General features: G+C 50.3%; 1 protein-coding gene across 1 annotated transcript; it reads right to left on the reverse strand.

Annotated features, from left to right (window-relative positions):
• Positions 1 to 282: 282 nt before the first annotated feature.
• Positions 283 to 3,300, reverse strand: LOC116956506 (uncharacterized). Its single transcript, XM_032978183.2, has 2 exons — positions 3,157 to 3,300; positions 283 to 2,027 (listed from the first exon to the last, which is right to left on the reverse strand). The coding sequence occupies exons 1-2, from the start codon at positions 3,162 to 3,164 to the stop codon at positions 1,373 to 1,375; spliced, it is 663 nt and encodes a 220-aa protein (XP_032834074.1). The 5' UTR covers positions 3,165 to 3,300; the 3' UTR covers positions 283 to 1,372.
• Between the last annotated feature and the right edge of the window lie 9,467 nt (positions 3,301 to 12,767).

Here is a 12,767-nt window from a genome sequence, read left to right on the forward strand (position 1 = left end):
GTCGATGTAATTTTTTTTGTATAAATGTATTTCATGGAAGCTGGTTCGTAAGTACGGGTGTTCGTAAGTCGAGTGTTCGTAAGCCAGGTTGTTCGTAAGTCGAGGCCTGTCATCAACCATTCATTCATCAACGGTCCATCAATATCGAAGCGCCGTAATCACAATCGTACAAACCATCCACCACCATCCATCAATCGCTCCACCAACATCATCATCATCCGCATAACTTCACTAAACAAACGTCCAATCCACAGCCACCACGAGGAGACGGAAATTTGCTTATGAGATTTATTCGATTAGAGAGATGGGGTGGGGGGCAGGTGGTTTGGGTGGATGGGGGGGGGGGCCACAGCCACGCACGCGTCACATCAACAACATGCGGTAAACAAACCGAATCAACAACGGAATCGTCAACAACCAATCAACAGCTCGCGAGTGAACAAATTCGCCAGGGCTGCCCCTCGACACGTCACGCAAAGCGCTGCCCGAGGCTCGCTCCGCGAACGAGAGAGGGAGAGGGCGCTTTGCCCGTCTTCTTTGGCGTAAGGCACTACCACTAGAATGCAAGCTGCGCCCTATGTCCGCGATCTTCTTCCGGTCGTGTTTACAGAAGTAAAAGACCACACGAGTTCGAGTCGGACCCCAGGACACGCTGGCGAGACTGTGTCGTTCGGCAGGCCCGTGAATTCCCCAGCAAGAGCTAGAGTCCGTGTATAGTAATGCATAGTAGTGCATAGTGTAGTGTATAGTGTAGTGGTGTATAGTGGCCTATAGTGTAGTAGTGCATAGTGTAGTGTACAGTGTAGTGTTGTATAGTGGTCTATAGTGTAGTAGTGCATAGGTGTAGTGTATAGTGTAGTGTTGTATAGTAGTCTAAGGTGTAGTAGTGCATAGTGTAGTGTATAGTGTAGTGTAGTATAGTAGTCTAAGGTGTAGTAGTGCATAGTGTAGTGTATAGTGTAGTGGTGTATAGTGGCCTATAGTGTAGTAGTGCATAGTGTAGTGTATAGTGTAGTGTAGTATAGTAGTCTAAGGTGTAGTAGTGCATAGTGTAGTGTATAGTGTAGTGTTGTATAGTAGTCTAAGGTGTAGTAGTGCATAGTGTAGTGTATAGTGTAGTGTTGTATAGTAGTCTAAGGTGTAGAAGTGTATAGTAATGTAGCGCTGAAGTCTGTCGCCAGGGAAAGGGAGTTGCTTAGTACTGACACCGCTATGTGATTCTGATCTTGGAGATGCTTCTGAAATGTTGCCTATTGCTCACCGTGCTGACAATAATAATATTGCTGCTGCTGATGCTGCTGCTGCTACCGATAATGCTGCAGCACCAGCAGCAGCAGCCGCAGCAGCCGCAGCCTCAGCCGCCGCCGCCACTTTAGAAATATTTGGCCCCGTAGCCGCACTGCCTCCCGTACCCGGCGAAGCTGCCGCATCCCAAGAACCCGAGCCCCCCGTAGCCGCCGCCGTAGCCGTGAAATCCGCCGCCGGTACCCTGGTGGCCGTAGTGGCGCACGCCGCCGCACACTCGCGGGCACCTGCCCAGCGGCGCGACGCTGTAGTAGCTTCGCGAGGGCACGGCGCTCACCGCGTTCAGACCGCACACGGCCCCGAAACCGCCCCCGTGGCCGAAACGCGAGCCCTTGCCGCAGCCCCCGTGGCCCCACGCCAAGCCGCTGCCCCCGTGGCCCCAGGCCAAGCCGCTGCCCCCGTGGCCCCAGCCGGAGTGGCCGCAGTTGCCCCAGCCGTACGCGGTGGGAGCGCCGTGGCCAGAGCGCCCCACGTGATGCGTGACGCCATAGACGCGTGGCGCGCGGGCCACGTGGCCGCAACCCTTGTTGCTCGCGGGGTACCCGCAGGCCGAGAATGAGCCGTGGCCGCCGTAGCCGCCGTGGCCGCCGTAGCCGCCGTAGCCGCCGTGGCCGTAAGCGGAGCCGCAGGAGCCGGCACGGTGGCCCGAGCAGCTGCCACAGCCGACGGCGGCGTCGTCGGTAGCGCAGCCGATGGTTCCCGGGGGGCAGAGAAGCTCCATGCTGGCGAGAGAGGCGAGAAGGGATCGGCGTCTCTCTCTGTCGTCACTCTGTGTGCGTGTGTGTGTGTGTCTCTCTCTGTGTGTCTCTCTGTCGTCACTGTGTGTGTATGTGTGTCTCTCTCTGTGTGTCTCTCTGTCGTCACTGTGTGTGCGTGTGTGTGTCTCTCTCTGTGTGTCTCTCTGTCGTCACTGTGTGTGCGTGTGTGTGTCTCTCTCTGTGTGTCTCTCTGTCGTCACTGTGTGTGCGTGTGTGTGTCTCTCTCTGTCTGTGTCTCTCTCTGTCGTCACTGTGTGTGCGTGTGTCTCTCTCTCTCTGTGTCTCTCTCTGTCGTCACTCTGTGTGCGTGTGTGTGTCTCTCTGTGTGTGTCTCTCTGTCGTCACTGTGTGTGCGTGTGTGTGTGTCTCTCTCTCTCTGTGTCTCTCTCTGTCGTCACTCTGTGTGCGTGTGTGTGTCTCTCTGTGTGTGTCTCTCTGTCGTCACTGTGTGTGCGTGTGTGTGTGTCTCTCTCTGTGTGTCTCTCTGTCGTCACTGTGTGTGCGTGTGTGTGTCTCTCTCTGTCTGTGTCTCTCTCTGTCGTCACTCTGTGTGCGTGTGTGTCTCTCTCTCTCTCTGTCGTCACTCTGTGTGCGTGTGTGTGTGTCTCTCTCTCTGTCGTCACTGTGTGTGCGTGTGTGTGTCTCTCTCTCTGTGTCTCTCTCTGTGTCTCTCTCTGTCGTCACTCTGTGTGCGTGTGTGTCTCTCTCTCTGTGTGTCTCTCTCTGTCGTCTCTCTGTGTGCGTGTGTGTGTGTCTCTCTCTCTGTGTCTCTCTCTGTCGTCACTCTGTGTGCGTGTGTGTCTCTCTCTCTCTGTGTCTCTCTCTGTGTCTCTCTCTGTAAGTGATTGGGTGTGAGTAAGTGAGAGGTGTGTGTGAGTGTGTGAGAGGTGTGTGTGAGTGTGTAAGTGAGAGGTGTGTGAGTGAGTGTGTGAGTGGGTAGGCGTGTGAGTGAGTGGATTTGTGAGCGAGTGGGCGTGTGAGTGAGTGTGCGTGTGAGTGAGTGGGTGTGAGTGTGAGTGAGTGGGTGTGCGTGTGAGTGAGTGGGTGAGTGAGTGGGCGTGTGGCGCGCACGACGTTGACGGCTTTCACCCACCTGGACATCGTCGTTCTAGTGGTCGTGGTGGTGATGGGACGGCAGCGGCTGAATAAGCAGAGAGTGTTGAGGATGAGTAGAGATTGCACGTTCGTGTGCCCCTTATATAGTGCCCTCCGAGTTCTCCACGGACAATTAAATGCGCGTCCTCCACACCACCTACCCCACCCAACTAATTAAGCCCCCCCCCCCCCCCACTAATTACCCCCCCCACCACACACACCTCCTGACCCCCCCTCCTCCTCCCACCACATGACCTGATTGCTGACACAAAGTAATGGATACAACGCCTCTCCCGATGTGCCCGTGATGGCGTGGGGAGCGGTGGTGTAGCGGTTAGCGCTACGCTGCGCTGCGAACCTGGCGACTCGGGTTCGATTCTCGCTCACGGCCAACACCCAGTGACGATTATCTGAACCGGTCCCGGACCTCCCCTAGGTCGACTCAGCCTCAAATGAGTAACCTGGTGCGATGTGTAAACATCGTCACTGGGAAGACATAGGCGGCCGGGCGTTGGTGTTGGCCACCCACCCCCTCGTGTGCCGTGCCGGCCTTCATAGGTGCTGCTCGCTAACAGCACTTGCCCCTACAGTCTGTGAAGGCTACACGGGGGATCTTTGTGATGGCGCCTCTCGAAATCAACCGGAGGTGCGGGCGAGCGGGATTCGACACCCGGTGTCTCATCAGCAGAGTTTGACACGCGGTGTGGTTTGTCAATGAGGCAGGTCGCGAAAACCGGCTTCGACTTTTCAGTGGCTCATCGGTGGAGGCCAGAACGGCACACGAGGGGGTAGGTGGCCAACACCATGCCCGGCCGCCTTTGTCTCCCCGGTGGCGATGTTTACACATCGCACCAGGTACTAATTTGAGGCTGAGTCGACCTAGGGGAGGCCCAGGACCGGTTCAGATAATCGTCACCGGTGTTTGCCATGAGCGGGAATCGAACCCGGGTCGCCGGGTTCGTAGCGCAGCGTAAGTGCTAACCACTACACCGCCGCTACCCACACCAGAGACACACACAGACACCCACACACACATCCACGTTTCGATTCCAAAAATCCCTCTCGCCCCTACAAATCGCTCTCTGTTGCCGTTAATCCCTCCGTCTGGCACCGGGCCCCGTACTCCCGATTAGGGGTCCGCATGGCACCCCCCTCCACACACACCCCCAGCTGGGCCCGCCATCAACTTGCCCGAACTATTTACTTGTGCAAACTATTAATTCTACTTTTCTTATTTCTGGGTGGTATTGAGCTTCACCCTGGCCCAAATGTAAAGAACTCGTATAATTCTGTAGATTTTTCTGGCAGGAAAGGTGTTTGTGTTCTACATGTCAACATCAGAGGGCTTGTGATTAAATTAAGTCAACTAAAACTAGAAGTGGCAAATCTTGACCCGGACCTTTTTTGCCGAACAGAAACATGTCTCACTCCTGCCGTCAATGACTTGCAGATTACGATTGACAACTACAACCTTTTTCGGCTTCACAGAGGATCTAAAGGAGGTGGAATTGCCATCTATGTTCGTAATTCTATTGCATGTTCACGAGCTCACTCCTTGTTTAAAAAAATGTTCCTTTGAAGGTCTGGCTCTCAGAATAACTCTCCCAAATAATCAACAGATATTGGTAGTGTGCTGCTATAGACCGCCTAGTGGGAAGGATGTTGAAGCTGCATCTGCACTGAGAGAGCTTTTTGGGGGCCTCCCTAAAGGTGAAATAGTTTTAGTGGGTGACCTAAATTGGAATTGGCTAAACCCGCCAGCCGTGGCCACAAATTTTGCAGAAGAATTTAACCTGTTTCAATTAATAAATGTCCCCACAAGACCCAACCTAAAAAATCCGGGACAGTCATCTCTGCTTGACGTCCTATTGACAAATGCCCCTCACAATTTCCCTGGGAAATAACCTTAGTGATCACTTCTTCATTTTTGGGGTGAGATCATCAGCCAGACCCAAAGCCCCCCCCTAAATTGGTTGAGAAGCACTCTATGAGACACTTCAGCACTCAGGCATTTGCTAATGATGTGCTTCACTCGGATATTGACAAGGTCTGTGATATCCCCAACCTGACTATGGCTTGGGAGACCTTCAGGTACACGTTTCTCCAAATTCTTAACAAACATGCTCCGTTGGTTAGATTTAAAACTAAAGGCAGATACTCCGACTGATGCTTCTGTTGTTGTGGAGTAACTCATGCAGCCAGCTGTGGCTCTAGGGTTTGGTGTTACATGTTATTTATGTAGTTTATTGTAAAAACATTCGGTCACAGTCCCTGTGATGATCACTGTTACGTTGCAATTATGGCTTTATTTTTTGGTGATTTCGAAAAGTTTTTTGGTTTGGACATGTTTTTTTGTTGTAGTACGGAGTTAGACTGATGGCCTTAATCTAAGTTTTCTTGTGGTTGTTGTTGTTGTTTGACTTGCATCCCACTAGGATTTTTTGCACACAGCGTTGTTGGTGTACACGGTGCTTTTTTCAGGAATATTTTGCCGTTTTTTTTTCTCATGGATGTTCTGTTTTGCACAGTCACACACGCAGTCACTTTAAGATGTTTTTTTCTTGTTCGTGTTTGAGTTTTTTTGTTCGTTTGTTGCTGTTGCACTCCGATTCAAGAGCCGAATGCCTCACAGGGGGCTATACCAAAATAAATGACAACTGCACTGAACTGAAACTGAACGGTGCCCCACTAATTGGGTCGAGTAATTAGGCTAAGAGGCGTCCGTGTCTGTAATGCAGCACTCGGACGCCAACCGCAACAACTTTGGACGCCCATTAACGCGCGCAGCCGAGAGCGAATTACGGCGCGTTGATCGTTTGGCTTTCTCGTTGGATGTTCGTCGTCGTCGTCGTTGTTGTTGTCGTTTGTCGTCGTTTGTTTGTTAAACGGACGCCGCGATGGTGTTCACGAGCTTCCCACGAGACGGGTGAGTGCCTGGTGAGTGGTGAGTGTCTGGGTGAGTGTCTGGGTGAGTGTCTGTGTGAGTGTCTGGGTGAGTGTCTGTGTGAGTGTCTGGGTGAGTGTCTGGGTGAGTGTCTGGGTGAGTCTCTGGGTGAGTGTCTGGGTGAGTGTCTGGGTGAGTGTCTGGGTAAGTGTCTGGGTGAGTGTCTGGGTGAGTGTCTGGGTGAGTGTCGCGTGGGTGAAAACACGTGCCGGCTTAACGCGTGGACTTTCACGACACCAAAATCACGTTCTGTTTACGTGACAACCCCCCCCCCCCCCCCCACCTTTGCTGGTTGGCTGTGTCGGGTGGTGGCGGGTTCTTACGACACAGCATTTATATGTTTACGCGATCTTACCCAACAGCAACAACAACAACAATAAAAGAAAGCCTCTACTATGGATGTTTCCGGCTATAAAAATTGGGGACCATTTCTTTTGCTGCTACTGCTGTGGTTGCCGGCATCGAAGTGTGAGGAGGCCACGGAGGTGAACGTGGCCACGGAGGTGAACGTGGCCACGGAGGTGAACGTGGCCACGGTGATGAACGTGGCCACGGTGATGAATGTGGCCACGGTGATGAATGTGGCCACGGTGGTGAACGTGGCCACGGTGATGAATGTAGCCACGTTGATGAACGTGGCCACGGTGATGAACGTGGCCACGGAGGTGAACGTGGCCACGGTGGTGAACGAGGCCACGGAGGTGAACGTGGCCACGGTGATGAACGTCGCCACGGTGATGAACGAGGCCACGGTGATGAACGTGGCCACGGTAATGAACGAGGCCACGGTGATGAACGTTACCACGGTGATGAACGTGGCCACGGTGATGAACGTGGCCACGGTGGTGAACGTGGCCACGGTGATGAACGTGGCCACGGAGGTGAACGTGGCCACGGTGATGAACGTGGCCACGGTGATGAACGTGGCCACGGTGATGATCGTGGCCACGGTGATGAACGTGGCCACGGAGGTGAACGTGGCCACGGTGATGAACGAGGCCACGGAGGTGAACGTGGCCACGGTGATGAACGTGGCCACGGTGGTGAACGTGGCCACGGTGATGATCGTGGCCACGGTGATGAACGTGGCCACGGAGGTGAACGTGGCCACGGAGGTGAACGTGGCCACGGTGATGATCGTGGCCACGGTGATGAACGTGGCCACGGTGATGACCGTGGCCACGGTGGTGGACGTGGCCACGGTGATGAACGTTACCACGGTGATGAACGTGGCCACGGTGATGAACGAGGCCACGCCCACGGAGACGGACTGTTAAAACAAACACTGCTGTTGGCCGTGAGCGGGAATCGAACTCGGGTCGCCAGGTTCGTAGCGCAGCGTAGCGCTAACCGCTACACCACCGACTTTAACATGTTCAATTACATATTCTTGGTTCTTTCGGTAAAGTCATGTTGAAGGGAAACAATAAAATAATAAAATATATAAAAAACAATAAAATTCTCACGACGTTTCGACTGTAACGCAAACGGTCATCATCAGGTGTGAGAAACCAACGGCAAGAGACATTTGAAAGAAGTGGCGAAACGTGGTGAGAATTTTATTGTTTTATATATTATATTATTCTATTGCTTCCCTTCTACGTGGTGACTTTACCGAAAGAACCAAGAATATTAATCACTGCAGTCACGAAAGCTTTAAATCAAAATTTATGTTTAATTACAGTTTGCATGCTTTCGTTTCATTGAATGATCAATCTGTTGCGTCTACACATCGTTCTTTTTTACTTCTTTGGTTCTTTCGGTAAAGTCACCACCACGTAGAATGAGAATAAAATAATACAATAAAACAATACAATTCTCACGACGTTTCGGCCACAACACAAGTGGCCTTCTTCAGGTGAAAGGATCAAACCTGTCGGGACGACAGAGCTACAATTGTCTTTTCACCTGAAGAAGGCCACTTGTGTTGTGGCCGAAACGTCGTGAGAATTTTATTGTTTTATTTCAATATTTCATTCTCATTCTACGTGGTGGTGACTTTACCGAAAGAACCAAAGAAGATGAATCCTTGCGGTCACGAAAGCTTTCAATCGAAATTGTAACATCGTTCTTTGTTTTTGGTGTGGGTTTTAATCTAAGTTCTCCTGGGTTCCCAACCGTCACCTGCACATCTCTTTGTAACCTGTGTGTGTTTTTTTTAATTTACCTGCACTGAGCGTCTTTCATTGGTGTTTTTTTTGTGCGAATAATAGCTTCGAATTAAAACTAAAATCGATGAAGCTTGGCACACTGACAGGAGTCCGTCCGGTTTAGGGGCCGTCCATAAATGACGTCACACACCTAGGGGGGTGGAGGGTTGGTCAGACGTTTGTGACGATGTGTGACAAGGGCGGGAGGAGGGGGGGGGGGTGTTTGAGAAATGTGACGTCACATCAAAATGCGCCACTTTAAATAAATATAGACACAACACGTTCTACGTGATTAAATAGACTTTTTCATACATTTCGATTTAAAGCTTTCGTGACTGCAATGATTCATCTTCTTTGGCTCTTTCGGTAAAGTCACGTAGAATGAGAATAAAATAATAAATTGATAAAATAAACTAACACAATAATATTCTCACGACGTTTCGGCCACAACACAAGCGGCCTTCATCAGGTGAAGGGACGAGACTGTCTGGTAGGACAGCGCAAAATCAGAGTGCAGCGGCACATTAAATACGCGCTATAATGACAATAGTTTAAAGCGATTTGAAGCATGTTTTTTTTTGGGGGGGGGTGGGGGCAGAGCTTTGTGACGTCATATTTGAGGGGGGGGTCTGACTTTTTTTGACGCCGTGTGACGACGGGGGGGGGGTCAAAAATCGCGTGACGTCATTTATGGACGGCCCCTTACCAGTTACTAAACTATACTTTTATTTTATTTCACCAGGTAAGGCCCCACCGAGCTGAAGAGCTATTTTTCAGAAGCTGCCTGGCTCTCACAAACATGGATGGCTCAATGAATCGGCTAATATCATCACCACGTGGAAATGCGCCGCAGCCAAATACTCTGAACTGCGTGGATGTTGATTCTGAATGCGGAGGGAAAAGGGCGGATGAGCCGGAGAGAAATCCACGCGACCACGGAGAGAAAGAGAGAGAGAGACACGCAAACTCCAAATATACAGCAGCAGGCATCGTCAGGGTGGGCATGGAACCCACGACCTCCTGTATACCAGGCGAGGTAGTTAACATCTTGTCACAGGGAGAGAGACACGCAAACTCCAACGATACAGCAGCAGCAGGCATCGCCAGGGTCGGGATCGAACCCACGGACCTCCTGCGTACCAGGCGAGGTAGTCAACATCTCGTGGCCACCGTGGTGATGATGAGAGAGAGACACGCAAACTCCAAATATACAGCAGCAGCAGGCGTCAGGGTCGAGATAGAAACCCACGACCTCCTGTACACCAGGCGAGGTAGTCAACATCTCCTAGCCACCGTGATGATGATGAGAGAGAGAGAGAGACACACGCAAACTCCAAATATACAGCAGCAGCAGGCATCGTCAGGGTCGAGATAGAAACCCACGGACCTCCTGCGTACCAGGCGAGGTAGTTAACATCTCCTAGCCACCGTGGTGATGATGAGAGAGAGAGAGAGAGACACGCAAACTCCAAATATACAGCAGCAGCAGCAGGCATCGTCAGGGTCGAGATAGAATCCCACGGCCCTCCTGCGTACCAGGCGAGGTAGTCAACATCTCCTAGCCACCGTGATGATGATGAGAGAGGGAGACGCAAACTCCAAATATACAGCAGCAGCAGGCATCGTCAGGGTCGAGATAGAAACCCACGACCTCCTGTACACCAGGCGAGGTAGTCAACATCTCCTAGCCACCGTGATGATGATGAGAGAGGGAGACGCAAACTCCAAATATACAGCAGCAGCAGGCATCGTCAGGGTCGAGATAGAAACCCACGACCTCCTGTATACCAGGCGAGGTAGTCAACATCTCCTAGCCACCGTGGTGATGATGATGATGAGAGAGAGAGAGACACGCAAACTCCAAATATACAGCAGCAGCAGGCGTCAGGGTCGAGATAGAAACCCACGACCTCCTGTAGACCAGGCGAGGTAGTTAACATCTCCTAGCCACCGTGATGATGATGAGAGAGAGAGAGACACGCAAACTCCAAATATACAGCAGCAGCAGGCGTCAGGGTCGAGATAGAAACCCACGACCTCCTGTAGACCAGGCGAGGTAGTTAACATCTCATAGCCACCGTGATGATGATGAGAGAGAGAGACGCAAACTCCAAATATACAGCAGCAGAAGGCATCGTCAGGGTCGAGATAGAAACCCACGGACCTCCTGCGTACCAGGCGAGGTAGTCAACATCTCCTAGCCACCGTGGTGATGATGATGATGAGAGAGAGAGAGACACGCAAACTCCAAATATACAGCAGCAGCAGGCATCGTCAGGGTTGAGATAGAAACCCACGACCTCCTGTACACCAGACGAGGTAGTCAACATCTCCTAGCCACCGTGATGATAATGAGAGAGAGACACGCAAACTCCAAATATACAGCAGCAGCAGGCATCGTCAGGGTCGAGATAGAAACCCACGACCTCTTCTCCAACACGCAGCAAGTGTCGTGGTGCTGTACTGGTAACGAATTGGTCACGTTTTGTTTACGTGACACAACCTTTATCAATTGGATGTGTGCAAGGCCGTAATTATAATATATATTGGGGGGCGGGCGGGGGGGACACATCCCCAATATTCAAATATGCTCAAATTGCCCCCCCCCCCAATATATTGCTATAAAATGTATTTCTGTTTATATGATTGTGGTTACGGTTGTTACTTTATGAATCCCTAATCTCTGCCATTACATACCATGAAACAAGAAAAGGTAAAATATAAAAACAAAACAGAGCAATGTAATACAATAACACTATTAGACATAATTGTAAAAAAATAAATAAAAAGTACATCCTACGTGTTAGCGAATTTTTTAAATATTTTAAGCAGGAAATGGCAGGAAATTAGTTTTTAAATTTAGATTTTTTTTCTGGGGGGGGGGGGGGACCCCCAGACCCCCAGGCAGATTTGGTCCCCCCCAATGTTGACTCCATGTCTACGGCCTTGGATGCGTGTGTCGGGTGGTGGCGGCGGGTTTCACGACACGACATATTCACGTCCCCTTTGCTGACGATATTAGCCAATTTAAAAAAAAAATCACTACTCGATCCACGTATCGATTGGCAAAAGGAAATCGACTCGCCGATTAACGCCGCAGCGTTATCGATTGACCTCGGTATATTTTTTTGATGGGTTCTTTCTTATGGATCAACTGAGCTGGAATCGTAACATATTTGATCATGATTCACCATCAGGAGTACCCATACATGGGCAAATACACGCTCCGTCGGCCAAAGCCACAGGCACTTTGTTTACTGGTAGGAACCTCCTGGTTACACCACCAGCCCACAGGGGATTATTGTCTCCGTCCGTCCGTCGTGCATCCAAAAATGGGAGGGGTGGGGCTGGGTGGAGAGGGGAGGGTGGGGAGGGTGGGGAGGGTGGGGCTGGGTTGGGAGGGGGGGGGCTGGGTGGGGCTGGGTGGGGAGGGGCTGGTCACCCCGTGGTGCCCTTATAAAACTCAACGTTTAACCTACTCACGCCGGCTTGTGCCCGCCCTCACAGTCGGGCATATTGTGCTGAACACACCACGTGGTGGTGCCGCCGTTGACTCTGGCCATTGACCGAGCAACCCAACGTTCCTACCAGCTCCCTCAACAGGAATGTGTTTAGTAGCTACAACACGTGTAGTAGCTACAACACGTGTAGTAGCTACAACACGTGTAGCAGCTACATATGCTATGGGCCCCGCACTTTCAAGGGCCCCGCGCTAAATGATTTCAAGCTATCAATTTGAACCTATCTACGTAACTTTACCGAAAGTCCCAAGAATAAACTATCAATTCCGGTTCAGTGATTCTGCACTTGCTCTATTACTATAGTACTATACTGCCCTCCAACAACTTTTATGAACGACCGGGTGTTTAAGGTTAGCGATTTGTCGTATTATCTGGGCTGTATAGCGAATGAAAAAATTACAATTACTTTACTATGCAAGTGAAAAAATTGTGTTTTAATATTTGTGTTTTTGTTTATTTAGGGCCCCTTAATAACATATCCTACAGGCCCCTCACTAGCTTCATCCGGCACTGCACCTACCTGTGGAAATATCTGGTAACCTGTGGTACGTTTATTGCCAGAACGCGTAAGACCCTATTATTATATTTTGATACTGACAAGAAAATATTCCAAGAGCTCAATGAGACACAGATTAGTATCTATGTAACACAAACACTGCGTAAATCTCGAAAAACTACTCACTTCTAAATCTTTTGTCGTAATTGTTGAATTACTTTCGTATAAAAACACGTTAATTTTGATTCGTATGTTGTTTTTTTCTGAATTTATGTGAACGAAAAAACACAAATTCGCCCGTTTTCTCATTGAAAATAGGTAAAGGTCAAAATATCACTGTCCTGGTCAGAACCACAAATATTGTAGGGAATAATAGTCACTTTCTCTATTTTTGAGGCATAAGCAATTAAGAAATAACACTTACTACCCAGGAACCAAAACATATTATGTTGTAACCTTATTACTCTTTGGGTCTTTCGGTAAAGGCACGTCGACTTT

This window comes from Petromyzon marinus, chromosome 65 (genome assembly GCF_048934315.1).
Source record: "Petromyzon marinus isolate PM22_M1 ecotype Great Lakes invasive population chromosome 65, UKy_Petmar_22M1.pri1.0, whole genome shotgun sequence".
Lineage (NCBI taxonomy): Eukaryota > Metazoa > Chordata > Hyperoartia > Petromyzontiformes > Petromyzontidae > Petromyzon > Petromyzon marinus.